At 38.7% G+C, this 27,948-nt stretch overlaps 2 protein-coding genes across 6 annotated transcripts in view; both read left to right on the top strand.

The window, feature by feature from the left end:
• The window catches only part of LOC114114485 (sterile alpha motif domain-containing protein 9), an 81,883-nt gene that overhangs the window by 16,250 nt on the left and 37,685 nt on the right, over positions 1-27,948 (top strand). For 3 of the 5 annotated variants that reach the window (XM_042248374.1, XM_042248375.1, XM_060414458.1), the window contains one exon: positions 1,647-1,743. The exons of the other annotated variants lie outside the window; for them this stretch is intronic. The gene's annotated coding sequence lies outside the window, so the exon portion shown is untranslated. The remainder of the gene's footprint in view (positions 1-1,646; positions 1,744-27,948) is intronic. 5 annotated transcript variants of the gene reach the window in all.
• On the top strand, positions 1,563-22,787 carry LOC114114483 (sterile alpha motif domain-containing protein 9-like). The gene is given in 3 exon segments (XM_042248378.2): positions 1,563-1,743; positions 15,623-19,253; positions 19,255-22,787. Coding segments are annotated over 2 exon segments (4,743 nt in total). The 5' UTR covers positions 1,563-1,743; positions 15,623-15,630; the 3' UTR covers positions 20,375-22,787.

Here is a 27,948-nt window from a genome sequence, read left to right as displayed (position 1 = left end):
CCTCTTGAGAAACCTATATGCAGGTCAGGAAGCAACAGTTAGAACTGGACATGGAACAACAGACTGGTTCCATATAGGAAAAGGAGTCCGTCAAGGCTGTGTATTGTCACCCCGCTTATTTAACTTATATGCAGAGTACATCATGAGAAACGCTGGGCTGGAAGAAGCAAAAACTGGAATCAAGATTGCCAGGAGAAATATCAGTCACCTCAGATATACAGATGATACCACCCTTATGGCAGAAAGTGAAGAGGAACTAAAAAGCCTCTTGATGAAAGTGAAAGAGAGTGAAAAAGTTGGCTTAAATCTCAACATTCAGAAAATGAAGATCATGGCATCTGGTCCCATCACTTCATGAGAAATAGATGGGAAACAGTGGAAACAGTGTCAGACTTTATTTTTGTGGGCTCCAAAATCACTGCAGATGGTGACTGCAGCCATGAAATTAAAAGACGCTTACTCCTTGGAAAGAAAGTTATGACCAACCTAGATAGCATATTCAAAAGCAGAGACATTACTTTGCTAACAAAGGTCCGTCTAGTCAAGGCTATGATTTTTCCAGTGGTCATGTATGGATGTGAGAGATGGACTGTGAAGAAAGCTGAGTGCCAAAGAATTGATGCTTTTGAACTGTGGTATTGGAGAAGACTCTTGAGAGTCCCGTGGACTGCCAGGAGATCCAATCAGTCTATTCTAAAGGAGATCAGCCCTGGGTGTTCTTTTGGAAGGACTGATGCTAAAGCTGAAACTCCAATACTTTGGCCACCTCATGCGAAGAGTTGACTCATTGGAAAAGACTCTGATGCTGGGAGGGAAAAAGGGGATGACAGAGGATGAGATGACTGGATGGCATCACCGACTTGATGGACGTGGGTTTGGGTGAACTCTGGGAGTTGGTGATGGACAGGGAGGCCTGGTGTGCTGTGATTCATGGGGTCACAAAGAGTCGGACACGACTGAGCGACTGAACTGAACATGAACGTGCTAAGTCACTTATTCACGTCCAACTCTTTGAGACCTCATGGACTGTAACTGACCAGGATCCTCTATCCATGAACTTCTCCAGGCAAGAATACTGCAGTGTGTTGCCATTTCCTCCTCCAAGGGATCTTCTCCCCTCAGGGATCAAACCCACATCTCTTGTCTTCTGCATTGTAGGTGGGTTCTTTACCACTAGTGCCACCTGGAAGTCCCTAGGGAGCTCCAAAAAGGCCCTGAAAGCCACTCCTTTACATTCTTTTTGGGAAAACAGAGACAGGTGGATAATGCACCCAAGAAAACCAGTGAAATGCCTGCTTAAAGTCCTACTCAAGTTTTGGGCTCTTGGCAGCCCTAAGTCTCAAGCAAAGAAAAGATTTTAACCTTTGAATTCTAACCACACACACCAGAAGAGTGGATGACTAATGGCTTACCGAAGGACTCCTTTCAGAGAGACAGAAAAAAAAAAAAGTCACTTTAGTAAATGCAGATCTGGGAAAACGAAACTGAAATCAAATGTGCAGACTTCCTTCTCCCCACCTTCCAGTTTCGGCACACCCATACTGAGAAACACTGCCATTTCTGAGCTGATTAGAGCTCTGACTGAAGTGGAAGCAGAGGAGAAACGTGCATAAAAACCTGACTGAAAAAAAAGTATTTTTCTCTAGCCTGCTAGGAAGAAGAAAACACAGACGTTTGAATGACTCCTACACTGAAATACATGATTTTCCGGTCGTTTATTAGAACTATGCAAGAAAAATCGGGGTGAGTACAATATCTGTTATTAACAGCTTTATTACTATCTATAGCAGCATTTTATTGAGTAGGAAGGAATCTACTTCTCAATTAGAAAATTGAAATATACTCCAAAATATGATATTTTAAGCCTAAACTTTAAACTGTTCACTGCTGTGACACTGTGTGCTTTATATTAATAAAAAAGGAGTCACAATATTCCATAAAAGATGCAGCTGAAAACTAAAGGCAATTCTCCTTTAGAGGTATTTTTATTGATGAACTCCCTCATGGCATTAGCAGCATCTCCAAAAAGAACATATAATTGAAAATTTTTAAATGTACTTTCTACTAATCTACTCTAAGGAGTTGCCAGAAAATAAAACTCCCTGATAAATCCTCAGATATTAGTGTCAGATGATATGTATTATAAAGAGACAGAGACAGGGATAGTGCTAGGGTTGTAGACAGATTACAGAAAGTATTTGAAATTATAACAGCCTTCCTCTTTCCTGGTAAAAATCTTGGGTTTATGTCTGATTTTCTCCAAGGTAAGGAACAAGGTAGTACCAGAGGGTGAGGGAAATACAGTTCTGATTAAAACACTACTCTTCAATTTCCTTTTCTTTTAGAAAAATGAACCAGCCCTAAAGTTAACCCTACAAGTGATAAATATATACATGTTTGATCAATCAACTAACAATCAATCAACAAGTTCCTTTTTAAAATACTAGTTGCTAAGAAGCTCAGAACCAAATTTTCGGGACAGTTCTAGTAAAGTATATAGAATTTTAAAATTATTTTTGCAAATTTCATCTGCATATGCAATGGGAAAATCATGTATTTCGGTGTAGGAAACATTCAAATGTCTGTGTTTTCTTCTTCCTACTTACTATATTAGAGAAAAAAAACTTCAGGGTCTTTTATGGTTCCATACAAATTTTAGAATTATTTGTTCTAGCTCTGTGAAAAATGCCTTTGCTGTTTTGATAGGGATTGCATTGAATCTGTCAATTGCCTTGGGTAGTATGGCCATTTTAACAACATTAATTCTTCCAGCACATGAACACGGTCTATCTTTCCATCCGTTTTGTTGCATCAGTGTCACGTGGTTTCCAGTGTAAAGGTCTTTTAACTTCTTACATTTATTTCTACTGATTTATTATTTTTGATGCAAGTATAAATGTGATTGTTTTCTTTATTTCTCTTCTGATAGTTTGTTGTTAATATATAGAAACACAACAGATTTCCGTATATTAATTTTATATCCTGCAATCTTACTGAATTCATTTATTAGTTCTAATAGTTTTTTTGGCGGCATGTTAGGTTCTTCTGTACATAGTATTATGTTATCTTCTATACATAGTATTATGTGGTTAGAATTCAAAGGACAGTTTTACTTCTTCATATCCAATTTGGATGACTTTTATTTCTTTTTCTTGTTTAATTGCCATCACCAGTATTTCCAATGCTATGTTAAATAAAAGTAGTAAGAGTAGGCATCCTTGTCTTGTTCCTGATCTTAGAGGGAATGCTTTCAGCTTTTCACTACTAGTTTGATGTTGACTATAGGTTTGTTATATATGGTTCTTATTATGTTGATATATGTTCCCTGGGTCGGGAAGATCCCCTGGAGGAGGGCATGGCAACCCACTCCAGTATTTTTGCCTGGAGAATTCCATGGACAGAGCAGCCTGGTGGGCTACAATCCATGGAGTCGCAAAGAGTCGGACACAACTGAGCAACTAAGCACAGAACACATTCCCTCCATGCCTGCTATATTGAAGGTTTTTTATTTTTTTATTGTTAAAAGCTTTTATTGAATCTTTTGCATTGATCAGATCATTTTTATTATTCAACTTGTTAGTATGGTCTTTCACATTGATTGATTTACAGATACTGAACCATTCCTGCATTGCTGGGATAAATCCCACTTGATCATGATTAGGATCCTTTCTCATCTAGCGTATTGTTTACGGCCCATATTTCTTTCTTGACATTCTCTCTGGATAATCTGTCCACTGATATAAGTGGAATGCTAAAGTCCCATAATACTGTTGTATTAGTTTCAGTTTCTTTCTTTATGTTTGTTAATATTTGCTGCATGTATTTAGGTGTTCTTATGTTGGGTACAAGGGGAACATTTCATGCAAAGATGGGCTTGATGAAGGACAGAAATGGTATGGACCTAACAGCAGCAGGAGATATTAAGAAGAGGTGGCAAGAATACACAGAAGAACTGTACAAAAAAGGTCTTCATGACCCAGATAATCACGATGGTGTGATCACTCACCTAGAGCTAGACATCCTGGAATGTGAAGTCAAGTGGGCCTGAGAAAGCATCACTACAAACAAAGCTAGAGGAGGTGATGGAATTCCAGTTGAGCTATTTCAAATCCTGAAAGATGATGCTGTGAAAGTGCTGCATTCAATATGCCAGCAAATTTGGGAAACTCAGCAGTGGCCACAGGAATGGAAAAGGTCTGTTTTCATTCCAGTCCCAAAGAAAGGCAATGCCAAAAAATGATCAAACTACCACACAATGGCACTCATCTCACACACTAGTAAAGTAATGCTCAAAATTCTCCAAGCCAGGCTTCAGCAATACATGAATGGTGAACTTCCAGATGTTCAAGCTGGTTTTAGAAAAGGCAGAGAAATCAGAGATCAAATTGCAAACATCTGCTGGATCATAGAAAAAGCAAGAGAGTTCCAGAAAACATCTATTTCTGCTTTATTGACTATGCCAAAGCCTTTGACTGTGTGGTTCACAATATGGATGTGAGAGTTGGACTGTGAAGAAAGCTGAGCACCAAAGAATTGATGCTTTTGAACTGTGGTGTTGGAGAAGACTCGAGAGTCCCTTGGACTGCAAGGAGATCCAATCAATCCATTCTGAAGGAGATCAGCCCTGGGAGTTCTTTGGAAGGAATGATGCTAAAGCTGAAACTCCAGTACTTTGGCCACCTCATGTGAAGAGTTGACTCATTGGAAAAGACTCTGATGCTGGGAAACATTGAGGGCAGGAGGAGAAGGGGATGACAGAGGGTGAGATGGTTGGATGGCATCACCGACTCAATGGACATGGGTTTGGGTGAACTCCAGGAGTTGGTGATGGACAGGGAGGCCTGGCGTGATGCAATTCATGGGGTCGCAAAGAGTCAGACACAACTGAGCGACTGAACTGAGCTGAACTGATGTTGGGCTTCCCTAGTGACTCAGATGGTAAGAATCCACACAATGCAGGAGACCCAGGTTCGATCCTTGGGTCAGAAAGATGCCCTGGAAAAGGGAATGGCTACCCACTTCAGTATTCTTGCCTGGAGAATTCCACGGACAGAGGTCCATGGGGGCCTATAGTCCACGGAGTGGCAAAGAGTCAGACATGACTGAGCAACTAACACTCTGTTTTCATGTTGGGTGCATCTATATTTGCAATTGTTACCTCTTCTTGTTGTATCAATTTATCTTTATGTACTGTTCTTTTTTTCTTGTCATTTGTTGTAGTCTTTTAAAGTATATTTTGTCTGATAAAAGTATTGCTACTCCAGCTTTTCTTGTTCAATTTGTGCAGAATATGGTTTTCCTTCCCCTCACTTTCAATTTGCCCATCCCCCTTCCCCACTCCAGCACCTGGTAACCTCTGTTTGCTGAGTTCAACTTTGAAGGGGAAGTGGTTGTTTTCTTAGATTCCACATATAAGTGAGCTCATACAGTAATTGTCTTTCTCTTTCTGTCTTATTTCGATTAGCATAATGGCCTTCAGTTTCATCTATATTGTCACAAATAAAAGGATTTCCTTCTTTCTTATAGCTATTGTAAATATGTTTATTTGCTACAATGCACGTGGGAGTGCAACTGTCTCTTCAAAATACTTATTTCATTTCTTTCTGATATATAGTCAGAAGTGAGATTGCTGGATCACAGAGTAATTCTGTTTTTAATTTTTTGAGGAATCTCCATACTGTTTTCCATAATGGCTGTACCAGTTTACATCCCCACTAGCAATGTACAAGTGTTTTCTCCACATCCTCACCAGCTCTCATTATCAGTTTTATTTTTGAATAACAGCCATCTAACAAGCATGAGGGATTACCTCATTTTGATTTTGATTTGTATTTCCCTGATGATTAGTGATATTAAACACTTTTTTCCTATATCTGTTGGCCATTTGTGTGTTCATTTGGGAAATGTCTGTTTGGGTCCTTTGTTTATTTTTCAAATAAGATTGTTTTCTTGCTATTGAGTAGTTTGAGTTCCTTATGTATTTTGAAGGAGAAGGGGACAACAAAGAATGAGATGGTTGGATGAAATCACCGACTCAATGGACATGAGTTTGAGCAAACTCCAGGAGTTGGTGAAGGACAGGGAAGCCTGCAGTGCTGCAGTCCATGGGATTGCAAAGAGTTGCACATGACTGAGCCACTGAACTGAACTGAACTAAGATAGGGTTTGCCAGTATTTTCTCTCATTCCACAGGGGGCCTTTTCATTCTGTGGATTGTTCCTTTTGCTGTGCAGAAGTTTTCAGTTTTTTAGTTTGCAGTCCCATTTGTCTGTGTTTGCTTTTATTGTTTGTGTTTTGGGGGTCATATCCAAAGCTTGTTGCTCAGACTGATGTCAAGAAGATTTTCCTCTATTTTCATCTATAGTTCTTTGGTTTCAGGTCTTAGAGTTAAGTCTTTAATCAATTTGTGTTTTCTACTCAAGATCACTTTTTCATGGGTCTTTTGTAGTTCCATATGAGTTTTAGACTTTTTTTTTCTACTTTTGTGAAAAATTTCATTGGAATTTTAATAACTATTGCATTGAATCTCTAATTGATTAGGGTAGTATAAACATTTAAATAATATTCTTCTAATTCATAACACAGGATACCTTTCATTTATTTGTGTCTTCTTCAGTTTCATCAGTGTTTCACAGTGTTCAGTGTATGGATCTTTCACCTCCTTCTTCAAATGTATCCCTGAGTAATTTTTATGCTACTGTAAGTGAGTTCATTTTAATTTTTTTCAGATAGTTTACTGTCAGTGTATAGAAACGCAGCTTTTTATTTTTTTAACTGATTTTAAAATTTTATTATAATAATTATTTTTAAATTGATCTACTGTTCATGCTAATCATAATTTTATCTTTTTAATCTTTTTAAAATATAAATTTGTTTATTTTAATTGGAGACTAATTACTTTACAATATTGTATTGGTTTTGCCATACATCAACATGAATCTGCTACGGGTGTACACATGTTCCCCATCCTGAACCGCCCTCCCACCTCCCTTCCCATACCATCCCTCAGGGACATCCCAGTGCACCAGCCCTGAGCACCCTGAAGCATGTGTCAAACCTGAACTGGTGATTCCTTTCACATGTGATATTATACATGTTTCAGTGCCATTCTCCCAAATCATCCCACCTTCGCCTTCTCCCACAGAGTCCAAAAGACTGTTCTATACATCTGTGACTCTTTTGCTGTCTCGCATACAGGGTTATTGTTACCATCTTTCTAAATTCCGTATATATGCATTAGTATACTGTATTGGTGTTTTTTTTTTCTTGCTTACTTCACTCTGTATAATAGGCTCCAGTTTCATCCACCTCACTAGAACTGATACAAATGTATTCTTTTTACTGGCTGAGTAATACTCCATTGTGTATATGTAACACAGCTTTCTTATCCATTCATCTGCTGATGGACATCTAGGTTGCTTCCATGTCCTGGCTATTGTAAACAGTGCCGCGATGAACATTGAGGTACACTTGTCTCTTTCAATTCTGGTTTCCTTGGTGTGTATGCCCAGAAATGGGATTGCTGGGTCGAATGGCAGTTCTATTTCCAGTTTTTTAAGGAACCTCCACACTGTTCTCCATAGTGGCTGTACCAGTTTGCATTCCCTTACACCTACAGTGTAAGAAGGTTCCCTTTTCTCCACACCCTCTCCAGCATTTATTGCTTGTAGACTTTTTAAGAGCAGCCATTCTGACCAGCGTGAGACGGTACCTCATCATGTCTTTGATTTGCATTTCTCTGATAATGAGTGATATTGAGCATCTTTTCGTGTGTTTGATAGCCATCTGTATGTCTTCTTTGGAGAAATGTCTGTTTAGTTCTTTGGCCCATTTTTTTTTTAGCTTTTTATTTTTTAAATTTTAATATCTTTAATTCTTACATGCGTTCCCAAACATGAACCCCCCTCCCACCTCCTTCCCCATAACATCTCTCTGGGTCATCCCCATGCACCAGCCCCTAGCATGCTGCATCCTGCGTCAGACATAGACTGGCGATTCAATTCTTACATGATAGTATACATGTTAGAATGTCATTCTCCCAAATCATCCCACCCTCTCCCTCTCCCTCTGAGTCCAAATGTCCGTTATACACATCTGTGTCTCTTTCCCTGTCTTGCATACAGGGTCATCTTTGCCATCTTCCTAAATTCCATATATATGTGTTAGTATACTGTATTGGTGTTTTTCTTTCTGGCTTACTTCACTCTGTATAATCGGCTCCAGTTTCATCCATCTCATCAGAACTGATTCAAGTGAATTCTTTTTTACGGCTGAGTAATACTCCATTGTGTATATGTACCACAGCTTTCTTATCCATTCATCTGCTGATGGACATCTAGGTTGTTTCCATGTCCTGGCTATTATAAACAGTGCTGCGATGAACATTGGGGTACAAGTGTCTCTTTCAATTCTGGTTTCCTCGGTGTGTATGCCCAGAAGTGGGATTGCTGGGTCATAAGGTAGTTCTATTTGCAATTTTTAAGGAATCTCCACACTGTTCTCCATAGTGGTTGTACTAGTTTGCATTCCCACCAACAGTGTAGGAGGGTTCCCTTTTCTCCACACCCTCTCCAGCATTTATTGCTTGCAGATTTTGGATCGCAGCCATTCTGACTGGTGTGAAGTGGTACCTCATTGTGGTTTTGATTTGCATTTCTCTAATAATGAGTGAAGTTGAGCATCTTTTCATGTGTTTGTTAGCCATCCGTATGTCTTCTTTGGAGAAATGTCTATTTAGTTCTTTGGCCCATTTTTTGATTGGGTCATTTATTTTTCTGGAATGGAGCTGCATAAGTTGCTTGTATATTTTTGAGATTAGTTGTTTGTCAGTTGCTTCATTTGCTATTATTTTCTCCCATTCAGAAGGCTGTCTTTTCACCTTGCTTATAGTTTCCTTTGTTGTGCAGAAGCTTTTAATTTTAATTAGGTCCCATTTGTTTATTTTTGCTTTTATTTCCAGAATTCTGGGAGGTGGATCATAGAGGATCCTGCTGTGATTTATGTCTGAGAGTGTTTTGCCTATGTTCTCCTCTAGGAGTTTTATAGTTTCTGGTCTTACATTTAGATCTTTAATCCATTTTGAGTTTATTTTTGTGTGCGGTGTTAGAAAGTGATCTAGTTTCATTCTTTTACAAGTGGCTGACCAGTTTTCCCAGCACCACTTGTTAAAGAGATTGTCTTTACTCCATTGTATATTCTTGCCTCCTTTGTCAAAGATAAGGTGTCCATATGTGTGTGGATTTATCTCTGGCCTTTCTATTTTGTTCCATTGATCTGTATGTCTGTCTTTGTGCCAGTACCATACTGTCTTGATGACTGTGGCTTTGTAGTAGAGCCTGAAGTCAGGCAAGTTGATTCCTCCAGTTCCATTCTTCTTTCTCAAGATTGCTTTGGCTGTTTGAGGTTTTTGTATTTCCATACAAATCTTGAAATTATTTGTTCTAGTTCTGTGGAAAATGTGGCTGGTAGCTTGATAGGGATTGCATTGAATTTGTAAATTGCTTTGGGTAGTATACTCATTTTCACTATATTGATTCTTCCGATCCATGAACATGGTATATTTCTCCATCTATTAGTGTCCTCTTTGATTTCTTTCATCAGTGTTTTATAGTTTTCTATATATAGGTCTTTAGTTTCTTTAGGTAGATATATTCCTAAGTATTTTATTCTTTTCGTTGCAATGGTGAATGGAATTGTTTCCTTAATTTCTTTTCTACTTTCTCATTATTAGTGTATAGGAATGCAAGGGATTTCTGTGTGTTGATTTTATATCTTGCAACTTTACTATATTCATTGATTAGCTCTAGTAATTTTCTGGTGGAGTCTTTAGGGTTTTCCATGTAGGATCATAAGAGACTACTATCAGCAGTTGTATGCCAATAAAATGGACAACGTGGAAGAAATGGACAAATTCTTAGAAAAGTACAATTTTCCAAAACTGAACCAGGAAGAAATAGAAAATCTTAACAGACCCATCACAAGCACGGAAATTGAAACTGTAATCAGAAATCTTCCAGTAAACAAAAGCCCAGGTCCAGACGGCTTCACAGCTGAATTCTACCAAAATTTAGAGAAGAGCTAACACCTATCCTCCTCAAACTCTTCCAGAAAATTGCAGAGGAAGGTAAACTTCCAAACTCATTCTATGAGGCCACCATCACCCTAATACCAAAACCTGACAAAGATGTCACAAAAAGAAAACTACAGGCCAATATCACTGATGAACATAGATGCAAAAGTCCTCAACAAAATTCTAGCAATCAGAATCCAACAACACATTAAAAAGATCATACACCATGACCAAGTGGGCTTTATCCCAGGGATGCAAGGATTCTTCAATATCCGCAAATCAATCAATGTAATTCACCACATTAACAAATTGAAAATAAAAACCATATGATTATCTCAATAGATGCAGAGAAGGCCTTTGACAAAATTCAACATCCATTTATGATAAAAACTCTCCAGAAAGCAGGAATAGAAGGAACATACCTCAACATAATAAAGCTATCTATGACAAACCCACAGCAAACATTATCCTCAATGGTGAAAAATTGAAAGCATTTCCCTAAAGTCAGGAACAAGACAAGGGTGTCCACTTTCACCGCTACTATTCAACATAGTTCTGGAAGTTTTGGCCACAGCAATCAGAGCAGAAAAGAAATAAAAGGAATCCAAATTGGCCCATTTTTGTTTGGATCATTTATTTTTCTGGAATTGAGCTGCAGGAATTGCTTGTATGTTTTTAATTCTTTGTCTGTTGCTTCATTTTCTATTATTTTCTCCCATTCTGAAGGCTGTCTTTTCACCTTGCTTATAGTTTCCTTTGTTGTGCAGAAGCTTTTCATTTTAATTAGGTCCCATTTGTTTATTTTGCTTTTATTTCCAAGATTCTGGGAGGTGGGTCATAGAGGATCCTGCTGTGATTTATGTCAGAGAGTGTTTTGCCTATGTTCTCCTCTAGGAGTTTTATAGTTTCTGGTCTTACATTTAGATCTTTAATCCACTTTGAGTTTATTTTTGTGTATGGCATTAGAAAGTGTTCTAGTTTCATTCTTTTACAAGTGGTTGACCAGTTTTCCCAGCACCATTTGTTACAGAGATTGTCTTTTCTTCATTGTATTTTCTTGCCTCCTTTGTCAAAGATAAAGTGTCCATAGGTGTGTGGATTTATCTCTGGGCTTTCTGTTTTGTTCCATTGATCTATATTTCTGTCTTTGTGCCAGTACCATACCGTCTTGATGACTGTGGCTTTGTAGTAGAGCCTTAAGTCAGGCAGGTTGATTCCTCCAGTTCCATTCTTTGTTCTCAAGATTGCTTTGGCTATTCGAGGTTTTTTGTATCTCCATACAAACTGTGAAATTATCTGTTCCAGCTCTGTGAAAAATACCGTTGGTAGCTTGATAGAGATTGCATTGAAAATAGATTGCTTTGTGTAGAATACTCATTTTCACTATATTGATTCTTCTGATCCATGAACATGGTATATTTCTCCATCTATTAGCGTCCTCTTTGATTTCTTTCACCAGTGTTTTACAGTTTTCTATATATAGGTCTTTTGTTTCTTTGGGTAGATATATTCCTAAGTATTTTATTCTTTTTGTTGCAATGGTGAATGTAATTGTTTCCTTAATTTCTCTTTCTATTTTCTCATTATTAGTGTATCGGAATGCAAGGGATTTCTGTGTATTGATTTTATATCCTGCAACTTTACTATATTCATTAATTAGCTCTAGTAATTTTCTGGTGGAGTCTTTAGGATTTTCTGTGTAGAGGATCAGCTTTTTAATATTGATTTGTATCTTGTACCTTTTCCTAATTTGTTTTTTTGTTCTAAAGGTTTTTTCTCTCTCTCTCTTTTTTTTCTTTTTGGGTGGTTTCTAAGGTTTTATGGGCTTCCCTGGAGGCTTAGATGGTAACGAATCTGTCTGCAATGCAGGAGACCTGGGTCTGATCACTGGGTTGGGAAGATCCCCTAGAGGAGAGCATGGCAACCCACTCCATTATTCTTGCTTGGAGAATCCCCACAGACAAAGGAGCCTGGCGGCCTGTAGTCCATGGGGTCGCAAAGAGTCACAGCAGAGCAACTAAGCACACACACAAGGTTTTATGTGTATAATATCATTGCAAACAGAAACAATTTTTCGCTTCTTCCTTTTCCTGTTTGGAGGCCTTTATTTATTTTTCTGCTAATTGCTCTGTCTAGGACTTTTACTTTTGTATAGAAGGAAAGTGCTGGGAGTAGAAATTCTTGGCTTGATCTTAGAGGAAAAGCATTCAGTTTTTCACTACTGAGTATGATGTTAGCTATGAGCTTGTCATATATGGCCTTTATTGCATTTAGGTAATAACACCTAACCGTTCTATACCAAATTTGTTGAATTTTTGTCATATAATACAAGTAAAGAATTTCATTAAATACTCTTTCTGGATCTATTGAGAGATCATATGATTTTTATCCTTCATTCTTTTAATGTGATATGTTGCATTTATTGGTTTGCCTATCTTGAACCATTTTTGCATCCCAGAGATAAATCCCATTTGATTATGGTATATGATCTTTATAATGCTTATAATGTTCTGTTGAACTTCATTTGCTTGTATTTTGTCGATGATTCTTACATTTATGTTCATCAGTGATATTGGTCTGCAACTTCCTTTTTCTTGTACTGTCCTTCACTGGAGTTTGATATAGTCCCACAAAGGGCTTACCTTAAAAATTAGTACACTTAAAACAATTTCCCACCTCTTTTCTCTCTTTCCCTAGCTTATTTTAAATTTGAGCTACTTAGTATCTATAGGCCAGATTACTGAAAGAAATTTCACCTAATTAACCTTTTAAGAAGGCATTGCATCTCTGTGGTCTCTGATTGTCATAGTATTGTAAGAGTTTCCATCAATTGTGCATATCTTTGCCGGTTTTTGTGTTGGACATAGAACAGACTGGTTCCAAATAGGAAAAGGAGTCCATCAAGGCTGTATATTGTCACCCTGCTTATTTAACTTATATGCAGAGTACATCATGAGAAACGCTGGGCTGGAAGAAGCAAGCTGGAATCAAGATTGCCAGGAGAAATATCAATAACCTCAGACATGCAGATGACACCACCCTTATGGCAGAAAGTGAAGAGGAACTCAAAAGCCTCTTGATGAAAGTGAAATTTGAAAAAGTTGGCTTAAAGCTCAACATTCAGAAAATGAAGATCATGGCATCTGGTCCCATCACTTCATGGGAAATAGATGGGGAAACAGTGGAAACAGTGTCAGACTTTATTTTTGCGGGCTCCAAAATCACTGCAGATGGTGATGGCAGCCATGAAATTAAAGGACGCTTACTCCTTGGAAGAAAAGTTATGATCAACCTAGATAGCATATTCAAAACCAGAGACATTACTTTTCTGACTAAGGTCTGTCTAGTCAAGGCTATGGTTTTTCCAGTGGTCACGTATGGATGTGAGAGTTGGACTGTGAAGAAAGCTGAGTGCCGAAGAATTGATGCTTTTGAACAAGTGTTAGAGAAGACTCTTGAGAGTCCCTTGGACTGCAAGGAGATCCAACCAGTCTATTCTAAAGGAGATCAGTCCTGGGATTTCTTTGGAAGAAATGATGCTAAAGCTGAAACTCCAGTACTTTGGCCACCTCATGTGAAGAGTTGACTCATTGGAAAAGACTCTGATGCTGGGAGGGATTGGGGGGCAGGAGGAAAAGGGGATGACAGAGGATGAGATGGCTGGATGGCATCACAGACTCGATGGACATGAGTTTGAGTGAACTCGGGAGTTGGTGATGGACAGGGAGGCCTGGCGTGCTGTAATTCATGAAGTCACCAAGAGTCAGACATGACTGAGTGACTGAACTGAACTGAAGGTGTATCTTTTATTCACTTAATATGAATACAGGAATTACTAACCAGAGAATAATAGCTTTAACCTTGGGCCATTGGTCTGGCAGCTTTATGTCTGGAAGGGAAAGTAAATTAACCTGAGTTTTTATCTGCCTCTTGAAGGCAATATTCCTGTGTATTAATTATTTCATGAAAGTGTACCTATATAGTCTATTTTCCACTATCCCCCAGGCTTTTCTTCTTTGTTGATTTGATTCTCCTGTAGTGATTTTATAGGAAGGCTCATGTTTTTGGAGCCATTTTTGGATTGTACTTAAAGCTGACTATTTAAGCTGTACTTAAAGCTCACATTTTTGAGCCATTTGGGGTTGTACTTAAAGCTAACTATTATTGTCTATTTTTTTCCCCCTAACCATTGCTATATTTTGTAACCCAGATTGCCAATGATTTTCCAAATAGCAGCTTGCCATTTGTATACCAAATAGTAATGCCATTTGTTACTGCCCAGGAATCAGCTATTACCAAATATGATGTGAAAATTTACATGAATGCAATAGTAGCTTCTAAATTCACTACCTAGCAAGTTATCCCAGAAGTCATGAAACTGAATGGCTCACAGATCAATCTAAGGTGTTTGAGGAAAATCTTTATTAAATCAATTAAATATCCAACAAAAAGAAGGGGGGAAGAGATGCGTAAAACACTTGGGATAAGATATAAAAAGGTTGGAAGGGTCTTATTATCTGAGTTATACAAGTTCATATATCCTCTCTCTCCCTCTCTGCAGTGTCAGCATTCTCCACTGATTGTGTGGTTTTGAGAATGAAAGTTAAGGTCTTTCCAAGGGAAATCAACAAATACAAGATACCTTGTGTCAGTGACATCCACTTGCTCCAATCAGAGAGATGCAGAGGGACATGTAGGCCTGACTGCAGCTCTAACTCATCAACTAGCCTGATAAGCTACTCAGGATTTTGTTTATGTTTCTTAATTACAGGACCCAAAAGATCAGAATGGGTGTCAAAAGTAGGTGACCCAATTAAAATTTTAAACATATAAAGTGCTTCAAGAGTGCTTCATGAATATTTAATACCTATTTGGCCCTTCAGTCTCTTCCTAACTATGTTTAACACTCACATGGGCTGCCGTCTATGGGGTCACACAGAGTCGGACATGACTAAAGCGACTTAGCAGCAGCAGCAGCAGCAGCTCTATTTACTTTATCTATGTCTATTATAACATGTTTCACAAACTATTTGCTTCTATACCTTGCTTCATAAATATTTCTCATTTTACATGTCCATCTCTCTTTAGTTTTATATAGCCTTTTTTGTTTCTCTTATTTTCTACAGCAGAATTGAATATTTATAAACAATAGAGCTAACACACATTATAGAAAATAACCATTAAGGAGGATGAAACCCCTCTCTCTCTCTCTCTCTCTCACATACACATACACACACACACATATATATGTATATGTATTCCCAAGATGCAATTAATGAATAAGGCAAGCAAGAGAATTGTGCATGGTATGTTGCCATTTGAATGGGAAAAAGTGCTCACACAATTCTATTTGGTAGTATTTCTCTGGAAGGATATAGAAGAAACTGATAATGGTAATTTCCTCTCAAGAGGGTCATTAGAGGGCAGGTATATCCTTTTGTGCCATTTTCAATTTTCTAGGACACACATATATTGTCAATTGAAAAATTAACTGATTATTTTTTAAATTTCTTTATAAAAAATACTAAATAATTTTTCTTTTTCTATACATAGGTATCAGAATGGCAGCACAATTTAACTTACCAGAAAATACAGATGACTGGACAAAAGAGGATGTAAATCAGTGGTTAGAAAGTCATAAAATTGAACAAAAACACAGAGCAATTTTGACTGCACAAGATGTGAATGGTGCAAACTTGAAGTACTTAACTAAAGATGACCTTGTTGCTATGGGCATAACATTTGGACCAGCTATCCAAATAGAACATCTCTTCAAAGAGTTGCTGGAGACATCCTCTGGAGATCCTTTCCAGACACGTAAGAGTGGAAAAGGCAGTAAAAGTGTTCCTAAAACACAGGAGAAAGATGGAGGGACTTCAAAACAAAAGAATAAAAAGAAATCAGATATAGTTAATGACTCTACAGTGAGTACAGTTACTAAAGGTTCTAAGTCACTGAAAAATGAGTTCATGGAAGATGAAATAGATGACACAAAGAAAAAGCAGCCATCCACAGAACCGACATGCATGGCATACCCTTTCGATGAATTCAGTGATCCATATCGTTACAAACTGAATTTTAAACTACAGCCTGAAACAGGACCACTCAATCTCATTGACCCAATACATGAATTCAAAGCCTTCACAAACACAGAAACAGCCACGGAAGAGGATGCTAAAATGAAATTTAGCAATGAGGTTTTCCGATTTGCTTCTGCTTGTATGAACTCACGTACCAATGGCACCATTCATTTTGGAGTCAAGGACAAACCTCACGGAACAATTGTTGGTGTGGAATTTACCACCATCACCAAGGAAGCCCTCATTGACCACTTCAATCTGATGATCCACCAATATTTTGAAGACCACCAGGTCCAAAAAGCAAAGAACTGCATTCGAGAGCCAAGATTTGTAGAAGTTTTACTGCCAAATAGTTCTCTATCTGACAGATTTGTTATTGAAGTGGATGTTGTTCCAAAATATTCTGAATGTGAAGTTGATTATTTCCAGATTAAAATGCAAAATTATAGCAACACAATATGGAAACCAAGTTCAAAATTCTCAGTCTTTGTGCGAGATGGGGCCAGTTCTAAGGACATCATGAAAAGTAACGCAGATTTCAAAGCATTTAAATTAGATTTGAAAAGACTGGCAGAATCTAGGAAAGAGGCAGAAGAGAAATGCAGAGTGAAAACAAATAAAAAAGGGAGCGAGGGGCCAAAGCTTGTTAAATTGTTGACAGGAAATCAGGATTTGTTAGATAATTCATACTACGACTGGTACATTCTTGTAATAAACAAATGCCACCCTACACAAATCAAACACTTAGATTTCCTAAAGGAAATTAAATGGTTTGCTGTGTTGGAGTTTGATCCTGAATCTGTGAGCAAGGGTGTGGTCAAAGCATTCAAAGAAACCCGAGTAGTAAATCTTCACGTCCCAAGTTTGTATATGGAGGGGAAAACCACAAATGAGAAGATTACTAGTCTGAATCTTTATCAACAACTCAGCTGGATTTTCTGCAATGGCCGGTTAGATCTTGACAGTGAAAAGTATAAACCTGTAGATGCAAGTTCCTGGCAAAGAGAAAAAGCATCTGAAGTCAGGAAGCTGATTTCATTTCTTACCCAAGAAGACATAATGCCAAGAGGGAGGTTTTTGGTGGTATTTCTATTACTCTCCTCTGTTGACGACCCAAGAGACCCCCTCATTGAGACCTTTTGTGCTTTCTACCAAGATCTCAAAGGAATGGAAAATATATTGTGCATTTGTGTAGATTCACGCATATGTCAGGGATGGAAAGATCTACTTGAAGCAAGATTAACAACACAGCAAGATGAATTATCAAACCAATGTGTTTCTTCTTTAAGTCTTGAAGAAATAAATGGAACTATTCTTAAGCTAAAATCTGTGACTCAATCTTCCAAGAGATTTTTACCATCTATTGGTTCATCTACTGTCCTTCTGAAAAAAGAAGAAGACATCATGACTGCTCTGGAAATTCTCTGTGAAAATGAATGTGAAGATACAATCTTAGAGAAGGACAAAAAAAAATTACTTGAATTCAAAGCATCGAAAGAGGAAGATTTTTATCGAGGAGGCAAAGTAACATGGTGGAATTTCTACTTTTCTTCTGAAAACTATTCTTCCCCTTTTGTGAAAAGGGATAAATATGAGAAACTTGAAGAAATGATTCAAAGAGGGGCAGATTCTTCTAAGCCGACATGTGTCAAAATTATTCATCTGTATCATCATCCAGGCTGCGGTGGGACTACGTTGGCTATGCATATTCTCTGGGAACTAAGGAAGAAATTCAGATGTGCTGTGCTGAAAAACAAGACAGTGGATTTTTCTGAAATTGGAGAACAAGTGACTAATTTAATAACCTATGGGACAACAAATAATCAGGAATACTTACCTATATTACTGCTTGTTGATGATTTTGAAGAACAGGATAATGTCTATCTTCTGCAAGCTTCTATTCAAACAGCTGTAGCTAATAGGTATATTCGATATGAGAAACCTCTAGTGATCATCCTAAATTGCAGGAGATCACAGAATCCTGAAAAAAGTGCAAAGATCTCAGATAGTATTGCCCTAATACAACAACTGTCTCCCAAGGAACAGAGAGCTTTTGAGCTTAAATTGAAAGAAATTGAAGACCAACATAAAAACTTTCAAGATTTTTATTCCTTCATGATTATGAAAACCAACTTTAATAAAAAGTACATCGAAGATGTGGTCAGGAATATCCTGAAAGAACAAAATATTTCCACCAAGGAAGCAAAGCTTTTTTCCTTTCTGGCCCTTCTTAACTCATATGTGCCAGATACCACCATTTCACTATCACAGTGTGAAAAGTTCCTAGGAATCACAAACAAGAGAGCTTTCTGGGGAACAGAAAAATTTGAAGACAAAATGGGCACCTACTCTACAATTCTAATAAAAACAGAGGTGGTAGAATGTGGGAACTACTGTGGAGTACGCATTATTCACCCTTTGATTGCCATTCGTTCCCTGGAAGAACTGAAGATAAGCTATGACTTGGATAAGAGTCAAATTATGCTGAACATGCTAACAGAAAATTTGTTCTATGATACTGGAATAGGAAGAAGCAAGTTTTTAGAAGATGTGCAAACACTGCTGCTCACAAGACAGCGCAATGAAAATGAAGGTGAAACAGGAACTTGGTTTTCCCCGTTCATTGAAGCATTACATAAAGAAGAAGGGAATGCGGCAGTTCAAAATGTATTACTTGAAGGTACTCGTCGGTTCAACCCAAATGCATTCATTTGCCAAGCGTTGGCAAGACATTTCTACATTAAAGAGAAGGACTTTCACAGTGCTCTACATTGGGCAAATCAAGCAAAAGAGATAGAACCTGGCAATTCTTATATCTCAGATACACTGGGTCAAGTCTTCAAAAGTAAAATAAGATGGTGGATAGAAGATAATGAAAGAAACAGGAGCATTTCTGTTGATGAGCTATCTGGCCTTTTGGATTTAGCAGTATGTGCCTCAAATGCATTCAAGGAATCTCAACAGCAAAGTGAGGATAGGGAGTATGAAGTTAAGGAAAAGTTTTATCAGAAGTCAAAAAGGCGGTATGATACTTACAATATAGCTGGCTATCAAGGGGAGATAGAAGTTGGGCTCTACACAATCCAGATTCTCCAGTTCATTCCTTTTTGACAGTAAAAATGAACTGTCTAAAAGAGATATGATCAATTTTATATCAGGAAGTACAGATATTCCTGGAGATCCAAACAATGAATTTAAATTAGTCCTCAAGAACTTTATTTCTTACCTAACCAATCTGAAATTTTCTTTGAAAAAGTCCTTTGATTTTTTTGATGAATACTTTGTCCTTCTAAAACCTAGGAACAATATTAAGCAAAATGAAGAGGCCAAAACTCGGAGAAAGGTGGCTGGGTATTTTAAGAAGTATGCAGATATATTTGGCCCCTCAGAGGAATTACAGTACAAAGATTTTTGTCCAAAGCTTAGTGTGCCACTTCAGGTAGAACTCTATAGGAGAAACCTGGAAGTTTTAAAAGCAGACAAGTTCTCTGGACTCTTGGAATATCTTATCAAAGTTCAAGAAGATGCTATACACACCATGGAAGATATAATGAAAAAATATACTTTTCTCTTTGAACAATGCACTGTCAGAATCCCACCAAAGGAAAAGCAAAATTTCATCCTGGCCAACATCATTCTCTACTGTATTAAACCGACCTCCAAAATAGTGAAGCCAATTAAAAAACTGAAAGATCAGCTTCGAGAAATCTTACAACAAGTAGGAATGTCATATCAGTATCCAGAACCTTATTTCCTAGCTTCCCTCTTATTCTGGCCAGAAAACCGACAACTGGATCAAGATTCTAGACTAATGGAAAAGTATGCTCGGTCACTGGAAAATTCTTTTCGGGGACAATATAAGCATATGTATCGTACAAAGCAACCGATCGCCTATTTCTTTCTTGGGAAAGGTAACAATATGAACAGACTTGTTCACAAAGGAAAAATTGATCAATGTTTTGAAAAGACAGCTGATATTAATTCCTTGTGGCAGAGTGGAGATGTATGGAAGGAGAAAAAAGTCCAAGAGCTTTTGCTTCGGTTAAAGGGACGAGCTGGAAATAACTGTTTATACATAGAATATGGAATCAATGAAAAAATCACAATACCCATCACACCTGCTTTTCTGGGTCAACTCAGAAGTGGTAGAAGCATAGAAAAAGTATCTTTTTACCTGGGATTTTCCATTGGAGGCCCACTTGCTTACGACATTGAGATTATTTAAGAGTTTGGCCTTCTCCCTCCAGGAATATGGACACAATACCACTTAATTTTTTAGACCCAAGATGTATACTTATTTTTTTTTATTGGAGGATAATTGTTTTTCAGTGTTGTGGTGGCCTCTTCTGGGAATCAGTCATAATTACCTCTTCCCTTTTCAGTCTCCCTCTTCCCCACCCCCCACCCATTTTACCCATTTGGTCATCACAGAACACCAAACTGGACTCCCTCTGTTATACAGCAGTTTCCCACTAGTTCCCTGTTTCATACATGATAGTGTACATATGTCATTGCTACTTTCTCAATTTCTCCTACCCTCTCCTTCTCCCACCATACTTTAAGTTGGCAAATTTATAGATACAACCTCTAGTTTTTTGGCCCTGTGCATGCAGTATTTATATTTCCTCATAAGCATGTTGTAAGTCCCACATAGACTGTGGTGAAAAAGCAAGGAATGAGAGATGTGAAAACTATCAAATATCTTCCTTGCTTTGGACAACACCACTGAGGGCAGAATAAGAAGGAGACGGATGGAATTGGGCTTCCCACGTGGCTCAGTGGCAAGGAATCTGCCTGCCAAGCAAGGAACACAAGAGACATGCATTCAATCCCTGGGTCAGGAAGATCCCCTGGAGAAAGAAATGGCAACCCACTCCAATATTCTTGCCTGGGAAATCCCATCTACAGAGGAGCATGGCAGGCTGCATTCCATGGGGTTGCAGAAGCGTAGGACACGACTTAAAGACTAAACAACAACAGCATGGAAGGGATGGGAAGCAGTGAATGTCATCATCCTGCTGCACAGAAACCCGCCATTCCCTCAATTAACCAACCAAGGCATGGACTGAGGAAGATTGTCTACTTTCTTCTTAGATGTGAAAATTTTTCAGAATCAAAAGACAATGGTTATTGTACCAAGACATTACAATATCTGCAAAACCATTTCACAAAAAAGGTGAAAACCTCTCAGCAACAACATTTAATCTTACTGGGCAGACTGGGAAGGTACTCTGTGCTTGGCACCGAAGGATCTTTCAAAGCAGAGGACCAGTTCTCTGAAGGTTATACCCATAGAAGTATGCAGATCTTACCAAAGTAGATTGGAGAAGCAGGCTTCCTTTTCATGAAGTAGGTGACAACTGAGCAGAAGTGAATTTTGTTTCTATAGCTAAGAAGCTCATAAGCTTCCAAACAAACAAAAATACAGCAAAATTCCAAAGCTAAGGAATAAAAAGGACTCTTGTGAAAAGACTAATGAGTCCCCAATCCAGGGGCTCCCATTGTTCTAGCAAGTATACATATAACCAATGCACAACCAATGAGAGGTAATCAAAATGTCATTTTCCCTAATAGAATTATGGACCTGGGAAATCATCAATGGTTGCTAAAACCGATTAAAAAAAAAAAGCTGATAAAGAACTATAATAGATGAGTCAAACTGTCCTAAATCCTGATCAGTACTAACATTGCTGAGAGAGAAGCAGACATTAGTGTCCTGGAAGCGCTATAGGAGTCCACACTGTAACCCTGAGACAGTCTCACCAAATAAATGAACCCAAATCAAATCAAACCTCTGGATCTTACTTCCAATTTAAAGGAAATACAGACATTGGATATGTTTCTAAGTAATTCTGTGTATGGGATATGGAGATGGATAAAAGAGAGTAGATGGGCATTATAGCTGCAACAAGATTGAACCTGAGTTAACAAGTGCTGTATTATGAGGACATGAGAGGTCATCAGACTCTGCTCTTCTCTTTGGACTGTGCTTTTGAAGTGTTCTGTTATAAAATATTTGTAAAACAAACAAGAAATGCTGTTTGTTTTTGCCTCAACAATCCCATTCAACTTTTTTCACTGGAGGGGGTTTTTCCTTTGCTCCTGCATGAAATTTCAGCTTCATAACTTATCTGTTCATTCTTGGCATAAAACAGTCCTCTGTTCAAATAGTTTCAATTTAGAGTTGAGAAGGTCAAGTCACAATAATTTCTCTGGGGCCACTTTCCATACCGTTCCAAGTTTTGTTCTGCTCTAAGAGAAATAGTCTCGGTTGAAGTCCTCTTACCTTCCCAGGTGATCCTTTTGAACTCAGACCAGCTTAGACAAGTACGTGAGAAGCACTTATGGATGTTTGTTCTACCATTGGTACAGAGTGCATCTAATGTCCAGTCTTGAGAACAACATGCCTCATATAGTCAAGAGGATACATCAAGCACTTCACATGGTCCCCTTGGAGCCTCCTCCCCACCTCCCAGGCTCAGGATGAGATTCTCATGGTGCATGGGAGAATTGTCACCAAAAGAACCTCTTCATAAACCCTCTCTTCCTCAATGCCAGCAGTGGACAAACTATAGCTTGTGGGTTGAATCCAGCCTGTCTTTTACTTTTAAATAAAGTTTTATTGGAATACAGCCACACTCACTTGTTGAAATACTGGCTTTGGCTGCTTTTGTGTTGCAACAGAATTGAATAGTTGCAACCAAGACCATATAGCCCACAAACCTAAAATATTTGCACAGCCATCTGGCTCTTTACAGGAAAAGGTTGCCAACCCCTGCTCCATGCTATCAACTCTTTTAATATTTACTGTAGGTCAGTTGTCTAATTGGTTCTTGGACATTTACCTTGAAAATACATATCTTGGTGTATCATCTAACTTTGGTATCTGAGTTCTGTCATTTTAGGGCCAAAGTTAAAATGTAAGAACAATTTTATCTCACAAAATCTGTTTTTCACAGATAAATCTAATTATGCTTTATTTGGGGACTCTGTCTGTATGCCTTACTTGTTCATCCTAAGAAAGCCAGAGTCCCAGTCTGGCCCATGCTGCTGCCTCTCCTTTTTTGGGATCTCTGGGTGAGGGGGGCTGGCAGCCCTGCTAGTGTATCTCTCCCTTTCAAGAAATTCTAGACCATCTCTGGAAAGCAGATGGCTATGAGGTGGGGTGGGGTTTGAAATAATGTGCTAACAGATTTGCTTTTTAGGCTTCTGTTTATTCTGAGCTGCCTTGACTGGACTCTCCCTTGCAGCTGCAGTAACTGTGGGTCTTTATCAAGGTGGTCTTGGGATAGAATCCTCTTTATTTTACCATGTGATATAAAACATTTATTTTTGACCTGGCCTGTGGCTTCCAGCAGCAATATGTTTCCTTTTCCTAGTATGCAAGTACAGGCTCTGTTTGCTCAGTGTTGTGAGTGCTTGGAATTTAGATGATCGTATAACTCAAGAGAGACTCCCCTGGTGGCTCAGATGGTAAAGCATTTGCCTACAATGTGGGAGACCTGGTTCAATCCCTGGGTTGGGAAGATCTCCTGGAGAGGGAAATGACAACCCACTCCAGTATTCTTGCCTGAAAAATCCCATGGACGGAGGATCCTGGTAGGCTACAGTCCATGGGGTCGCAAAGAGTCGGACATGACTGAGCAACCTTCATTATTGACCTTCATTATAACTCAAGAAGATCATGATCACTTTCTTATCTTGCTCAAAATAATAATAATTATTATAATCAGCATCAGCATCCAGGCCACTTTACCAAGGAACAGCAGAGTAATGTGTGTCCGTTTTTCTTTTTTACAAATTAAAAAATAGTCAAATTATGCTGGACAAATTTGACGAGTACATTGATCTATCATTCTCTTAGCTATTTAGCTTTATATTTTCCCTAGGTCCATGGAATTTGGTCTTGAAAAACAGAAATGTGGAATGTAAGATTTAAATATTAATAATTTACTATTCCACAAGCCAGCAGTTTCAGTTGAACAGAATCTCCTGAAAGGTGTTTCCAAATTGCCTATTCTAGTTCCCAATTCAGACAGAATCAACCTAGACCGAGAAGGCACAGATATATTTTTTTTACTTGAAAATCGCTGATCAGGTCATTGTAATACATGTTTCCCAGGAATTCCCTGCAGTTCAGTATCTGAGACTCAGTGCTTTCACTGCCCAGGCCTGGTTTCAATCCCTGGTCGGGGGACTGGTATCCCACAAGTCATCTGGTACAGCTTCCCCACCAGAAAAAGAAAGAAGTTTCCCAAATCAGTATTCAGAAAGAAATATTAATCAACTCTCTCAAACAAATGGCGACCAGAACAAATGAGCTTTGGAAACTTAATGGGATTCTGCTTCTGGTTATTTGGAATGTAGATTAGCAAAGAAATCTCAGTAACATCAAAGGGAAGATCACTTTATAAATGGACTAAGTTATTTCTCTTAAAAATTTGTAATGTATTTCCTCACTTGTTTTTATATTTCTTGCTCCTCCAAAGGTGTTTCTGTTGGAGACTTGGAAAATACTAAAAAACAGAGCTCCTATGCACTGAAATGTTTATAGATTTTTCACCTTCTCTTTTTCTACTGTCAGGAAGTCCATGCCAGTTAAAGCATGTGTACTATTATTCTCTGTTCCTTTCTGTACTTTTAAAACTTAAATATGTATGTACACCATCATTGTAACATTGTAGACCAGTTTCTAATTCTAGGGCAGGCTTTGTAGCCTGAGAATCCTATGTCTCCACTGAATACATTTAAAATAAGTAAAAATAAAAAATTGTATTTTCTTTCATTAGTGGAAGGAGAAAATTGTTCAGTTTGAAATCCAGAAATTTACCCTTTATTTAAATGCTATCATCATCTCATCCTATTTGTTGAAAATGTAGGTAAAGCCTGTATTTTAGTGATTTACTTTATGTCACTTGGCTAGGCCACAGTACCCAGATATTTGGTCACCCACGTTATATCAAATAGCCATCTAGCTGTGGTGAAGATATTTTTAAGATAATATTAGCATTTAAATCATAGATTGTGAGTGAAGCAGTTTATCCTCCACAATATGGGTGAGCCTCATCCAATCAGTTGAAGGCCATAAGAGAAAAAGGACTGAAGTCTTCCAAGGAAGAAGTTCTAGCGAGAGTGCCTCCAAACTCCAGCTACAAAACATACACACACACCCCACACACACACTGTGTGTGAGTGTGGATTTTGTGTGTGTGTATACATCTCTCTCTGTATTGTTGTTGTTGTTCAGTCACTAAGTCATGCCCTACTCTTTGTGACTCCATGGACTATAGCCCGCCAGGCTCCTCTGTCCATGGGATCCTCCAGGCAAGAATACTGGAGTGGATTGCTATGTCCTCCTCCAGGGGATCTTCCTGACCCAGGAATTGAACTCATGTCTCCTGCTTGGCAGGCAGATTCTTTACCACTGAAGCCCTGGGAAGCGCCCCCACCTCACCTTTCTCTCTCTCTCTCTCTCTCTCTCTATATATATATATATATATATATATATATATATATACACACACACACACACACACACACACACACACACACACACACACACACATCCTATTGGTTCTATTCCTGTCACCATCCTTAAACCAAAAATTAGCCATCAGGAGTCTCAGATCTTCCAAAACCAGCCTTAGTATCCTTGCTTTGATCAGTCACTGGCTGAGAGAGGTCCATGGAATTTGCCTTGATGCAAATGCAGGAATGAATTTCAGAGTCCAGCAGCAAAGGCACTTGGTCAATTAAGCGCCCTACAGTTAGAAATCTTTAAAGTGCATTTTCATGGCTATCACAAACACCAAGCTCAAATAAAACAAAATTAAAGTAGTTCCATGTCCTAGACAAAAATGGATTACAATTTGGTAAACTAAGACTATCTGATTTCTGAATGTCTAAACAAAAAGATGTCTCTATAAATATAGAAAGCTCCAAGTGAGCTAAGTTTTTAAGAATAATTTAGCATTAATTCAAAATCATGATACAAGAACAAAAAGACATTATAGCTTAGTTTATTGGATAAGAAAGAAGTTGAGAACTTCCCTGGTGGTGCAGTGGATAAGGATCCACCTGCCGGTACAGAGGACACAGTTTCGATCACTGGTGCAGGAAGATCCCACATGCCGCGGAGTGGCTAACCCATGCACCACAACAGAGCCCATGCTCTAGATCCGACAAGCTGCAATTTGCTGCAACTACTGAAGCTGTATGCGTAGAGCCTGTGTTCCACAGTAAGAGAAGCCACCACAATGAGAAGTCCAATACCACAATGAAGGTAGCTCCCACTTGCTGCAACTAGAGAAAGCCTGTGCAAAGCAACAAAGACCCAGTGCAGCCAAAAAAAAAACACATAAATAGAAGAACTTGATCTGCACATAGTTCAGATTCACTGGTCCATGGTAATGGCTAGACACAGGGTGAAGGTGAAAGCCGCTCAGTCAGTCCAGCTCTTTGCAATCCATGGACAATACAATCCATGGAATTCTCCAGACCAGAATACTGGCGTGGGTAGCTGTTCCCTTCTCCAGGAGATCCTCCCAACCCAGAGACTGAACCCAGGTCTCCCACACTGCAGGCAGATTCTTTACCAGCTGAGCCATTAAAGAAGCCCAAGAATACTGGAATGGGTAGCCTGTCCCTTCTCCAGCAGAACTTCCTAACCCAGGAATCGAACCAGGATCTCCTGCATTGCAGGCAGATTCTTTACCAACTGAGCTACCAGGGAGGCCAGATGTAGGGTAACAGGGATCACATACAACAAGGAAACGGAGCCATTTCACAGAAATGGGCTGCTCATTCGTTTAGTGTGTTTCATGCAGTATTATATTCTGCTGTCTGAAGTGGGGCTTTAGGATTTCACTGGCTCCAAACACAAAACAAGCAATAAGAAAATGACAAGTGAAAAGGTAGCATGTTCTTTTAGTCTCATTAAATATGACATCAAGAGTTCAGGATCTTCAGAACTAATGAGAAAATCTGTTGCAGTTCATGTTCTCCTGAAAACAGACTCAGACACCGATGTGACCAGTCCCCAAGTCTTCAGGGTGTTTATCTCCCATCCCCTAGGACGCTTGTTTCTTACCAAGTGTTCTAGTGTGCTTGCCTGCTCATCTGACTTGATTAGCATGATGTCATCAATGTAAGGGATCCCAGGGATGTTCAGCAGGATGTCCAGATATATGCATTAATATCACGACAGAGGGACCAAGAATGTATGCAGTCTTCAGGCAAAGCTACTGACTATCCTGCCGTCCATTTCTGAGCAGGCTGGACCATAAGGCATTGTCTAAAACAACGCCCTCCTATCATGTGTCTGGGAGCTTCTAATCTCTGGGGAAGATGCCACAAGTGTCAGTGAAATTGCAATTAGGACTTCCGTTGGTTAAGTCTGTGGTATTTATTGTCTAGAGAAGAGGTCTTATCAACTTCAAACAATAACCGTAAGAGATGCATATTCTTGGACTACGATGCAAGGAAGTCTGAAGTGGAGCACAAAAATAACTAAATAGAAACACCCCTAGATATTTGGAAATTTAAAAACAAACCAGAAAATGTATAGTTCAGTCAGTTCAGTCACTCGGTCGTGTCCGACTCTTTGCGACCCCACGAATCGCAGCATGCCAGGCCTCCCTGCCGGGGTCCAGCCCCGGTGGATCCAGGGTAATTCGAATGGGAGATGGAATCGGTGTCCTAGGAATTAATTGCTTAGTTAAAGATATATAGAGAGATTAGAAATGGATAGTGTAGTAGGAAATATTAGTGGAGAAAAAGAGGCTGAATAACTTGGTTTAC

The sequence above is a fragment of the Ovis aries genome, chromosome 4 (genome assembly GCF_016772045.2).
Source record: "Ovis aries strain OAR_USU_Benz2616 breed Rambouillet chromosome 4, ARS-UI_Ramb_v3.0, whole genome shotgun sequence".
Lineage (NCBI taxonomy): Eukaryota > Metazoa > Chordata > Mammalia > Artiodactyla > Bovidae > Ovis > Ovis aries.
The sequence above is the reverse complement of the archived record's forward strand: the minus strand, read 5'-3'. Positions and strand labels throughout refer to the sequence as shown.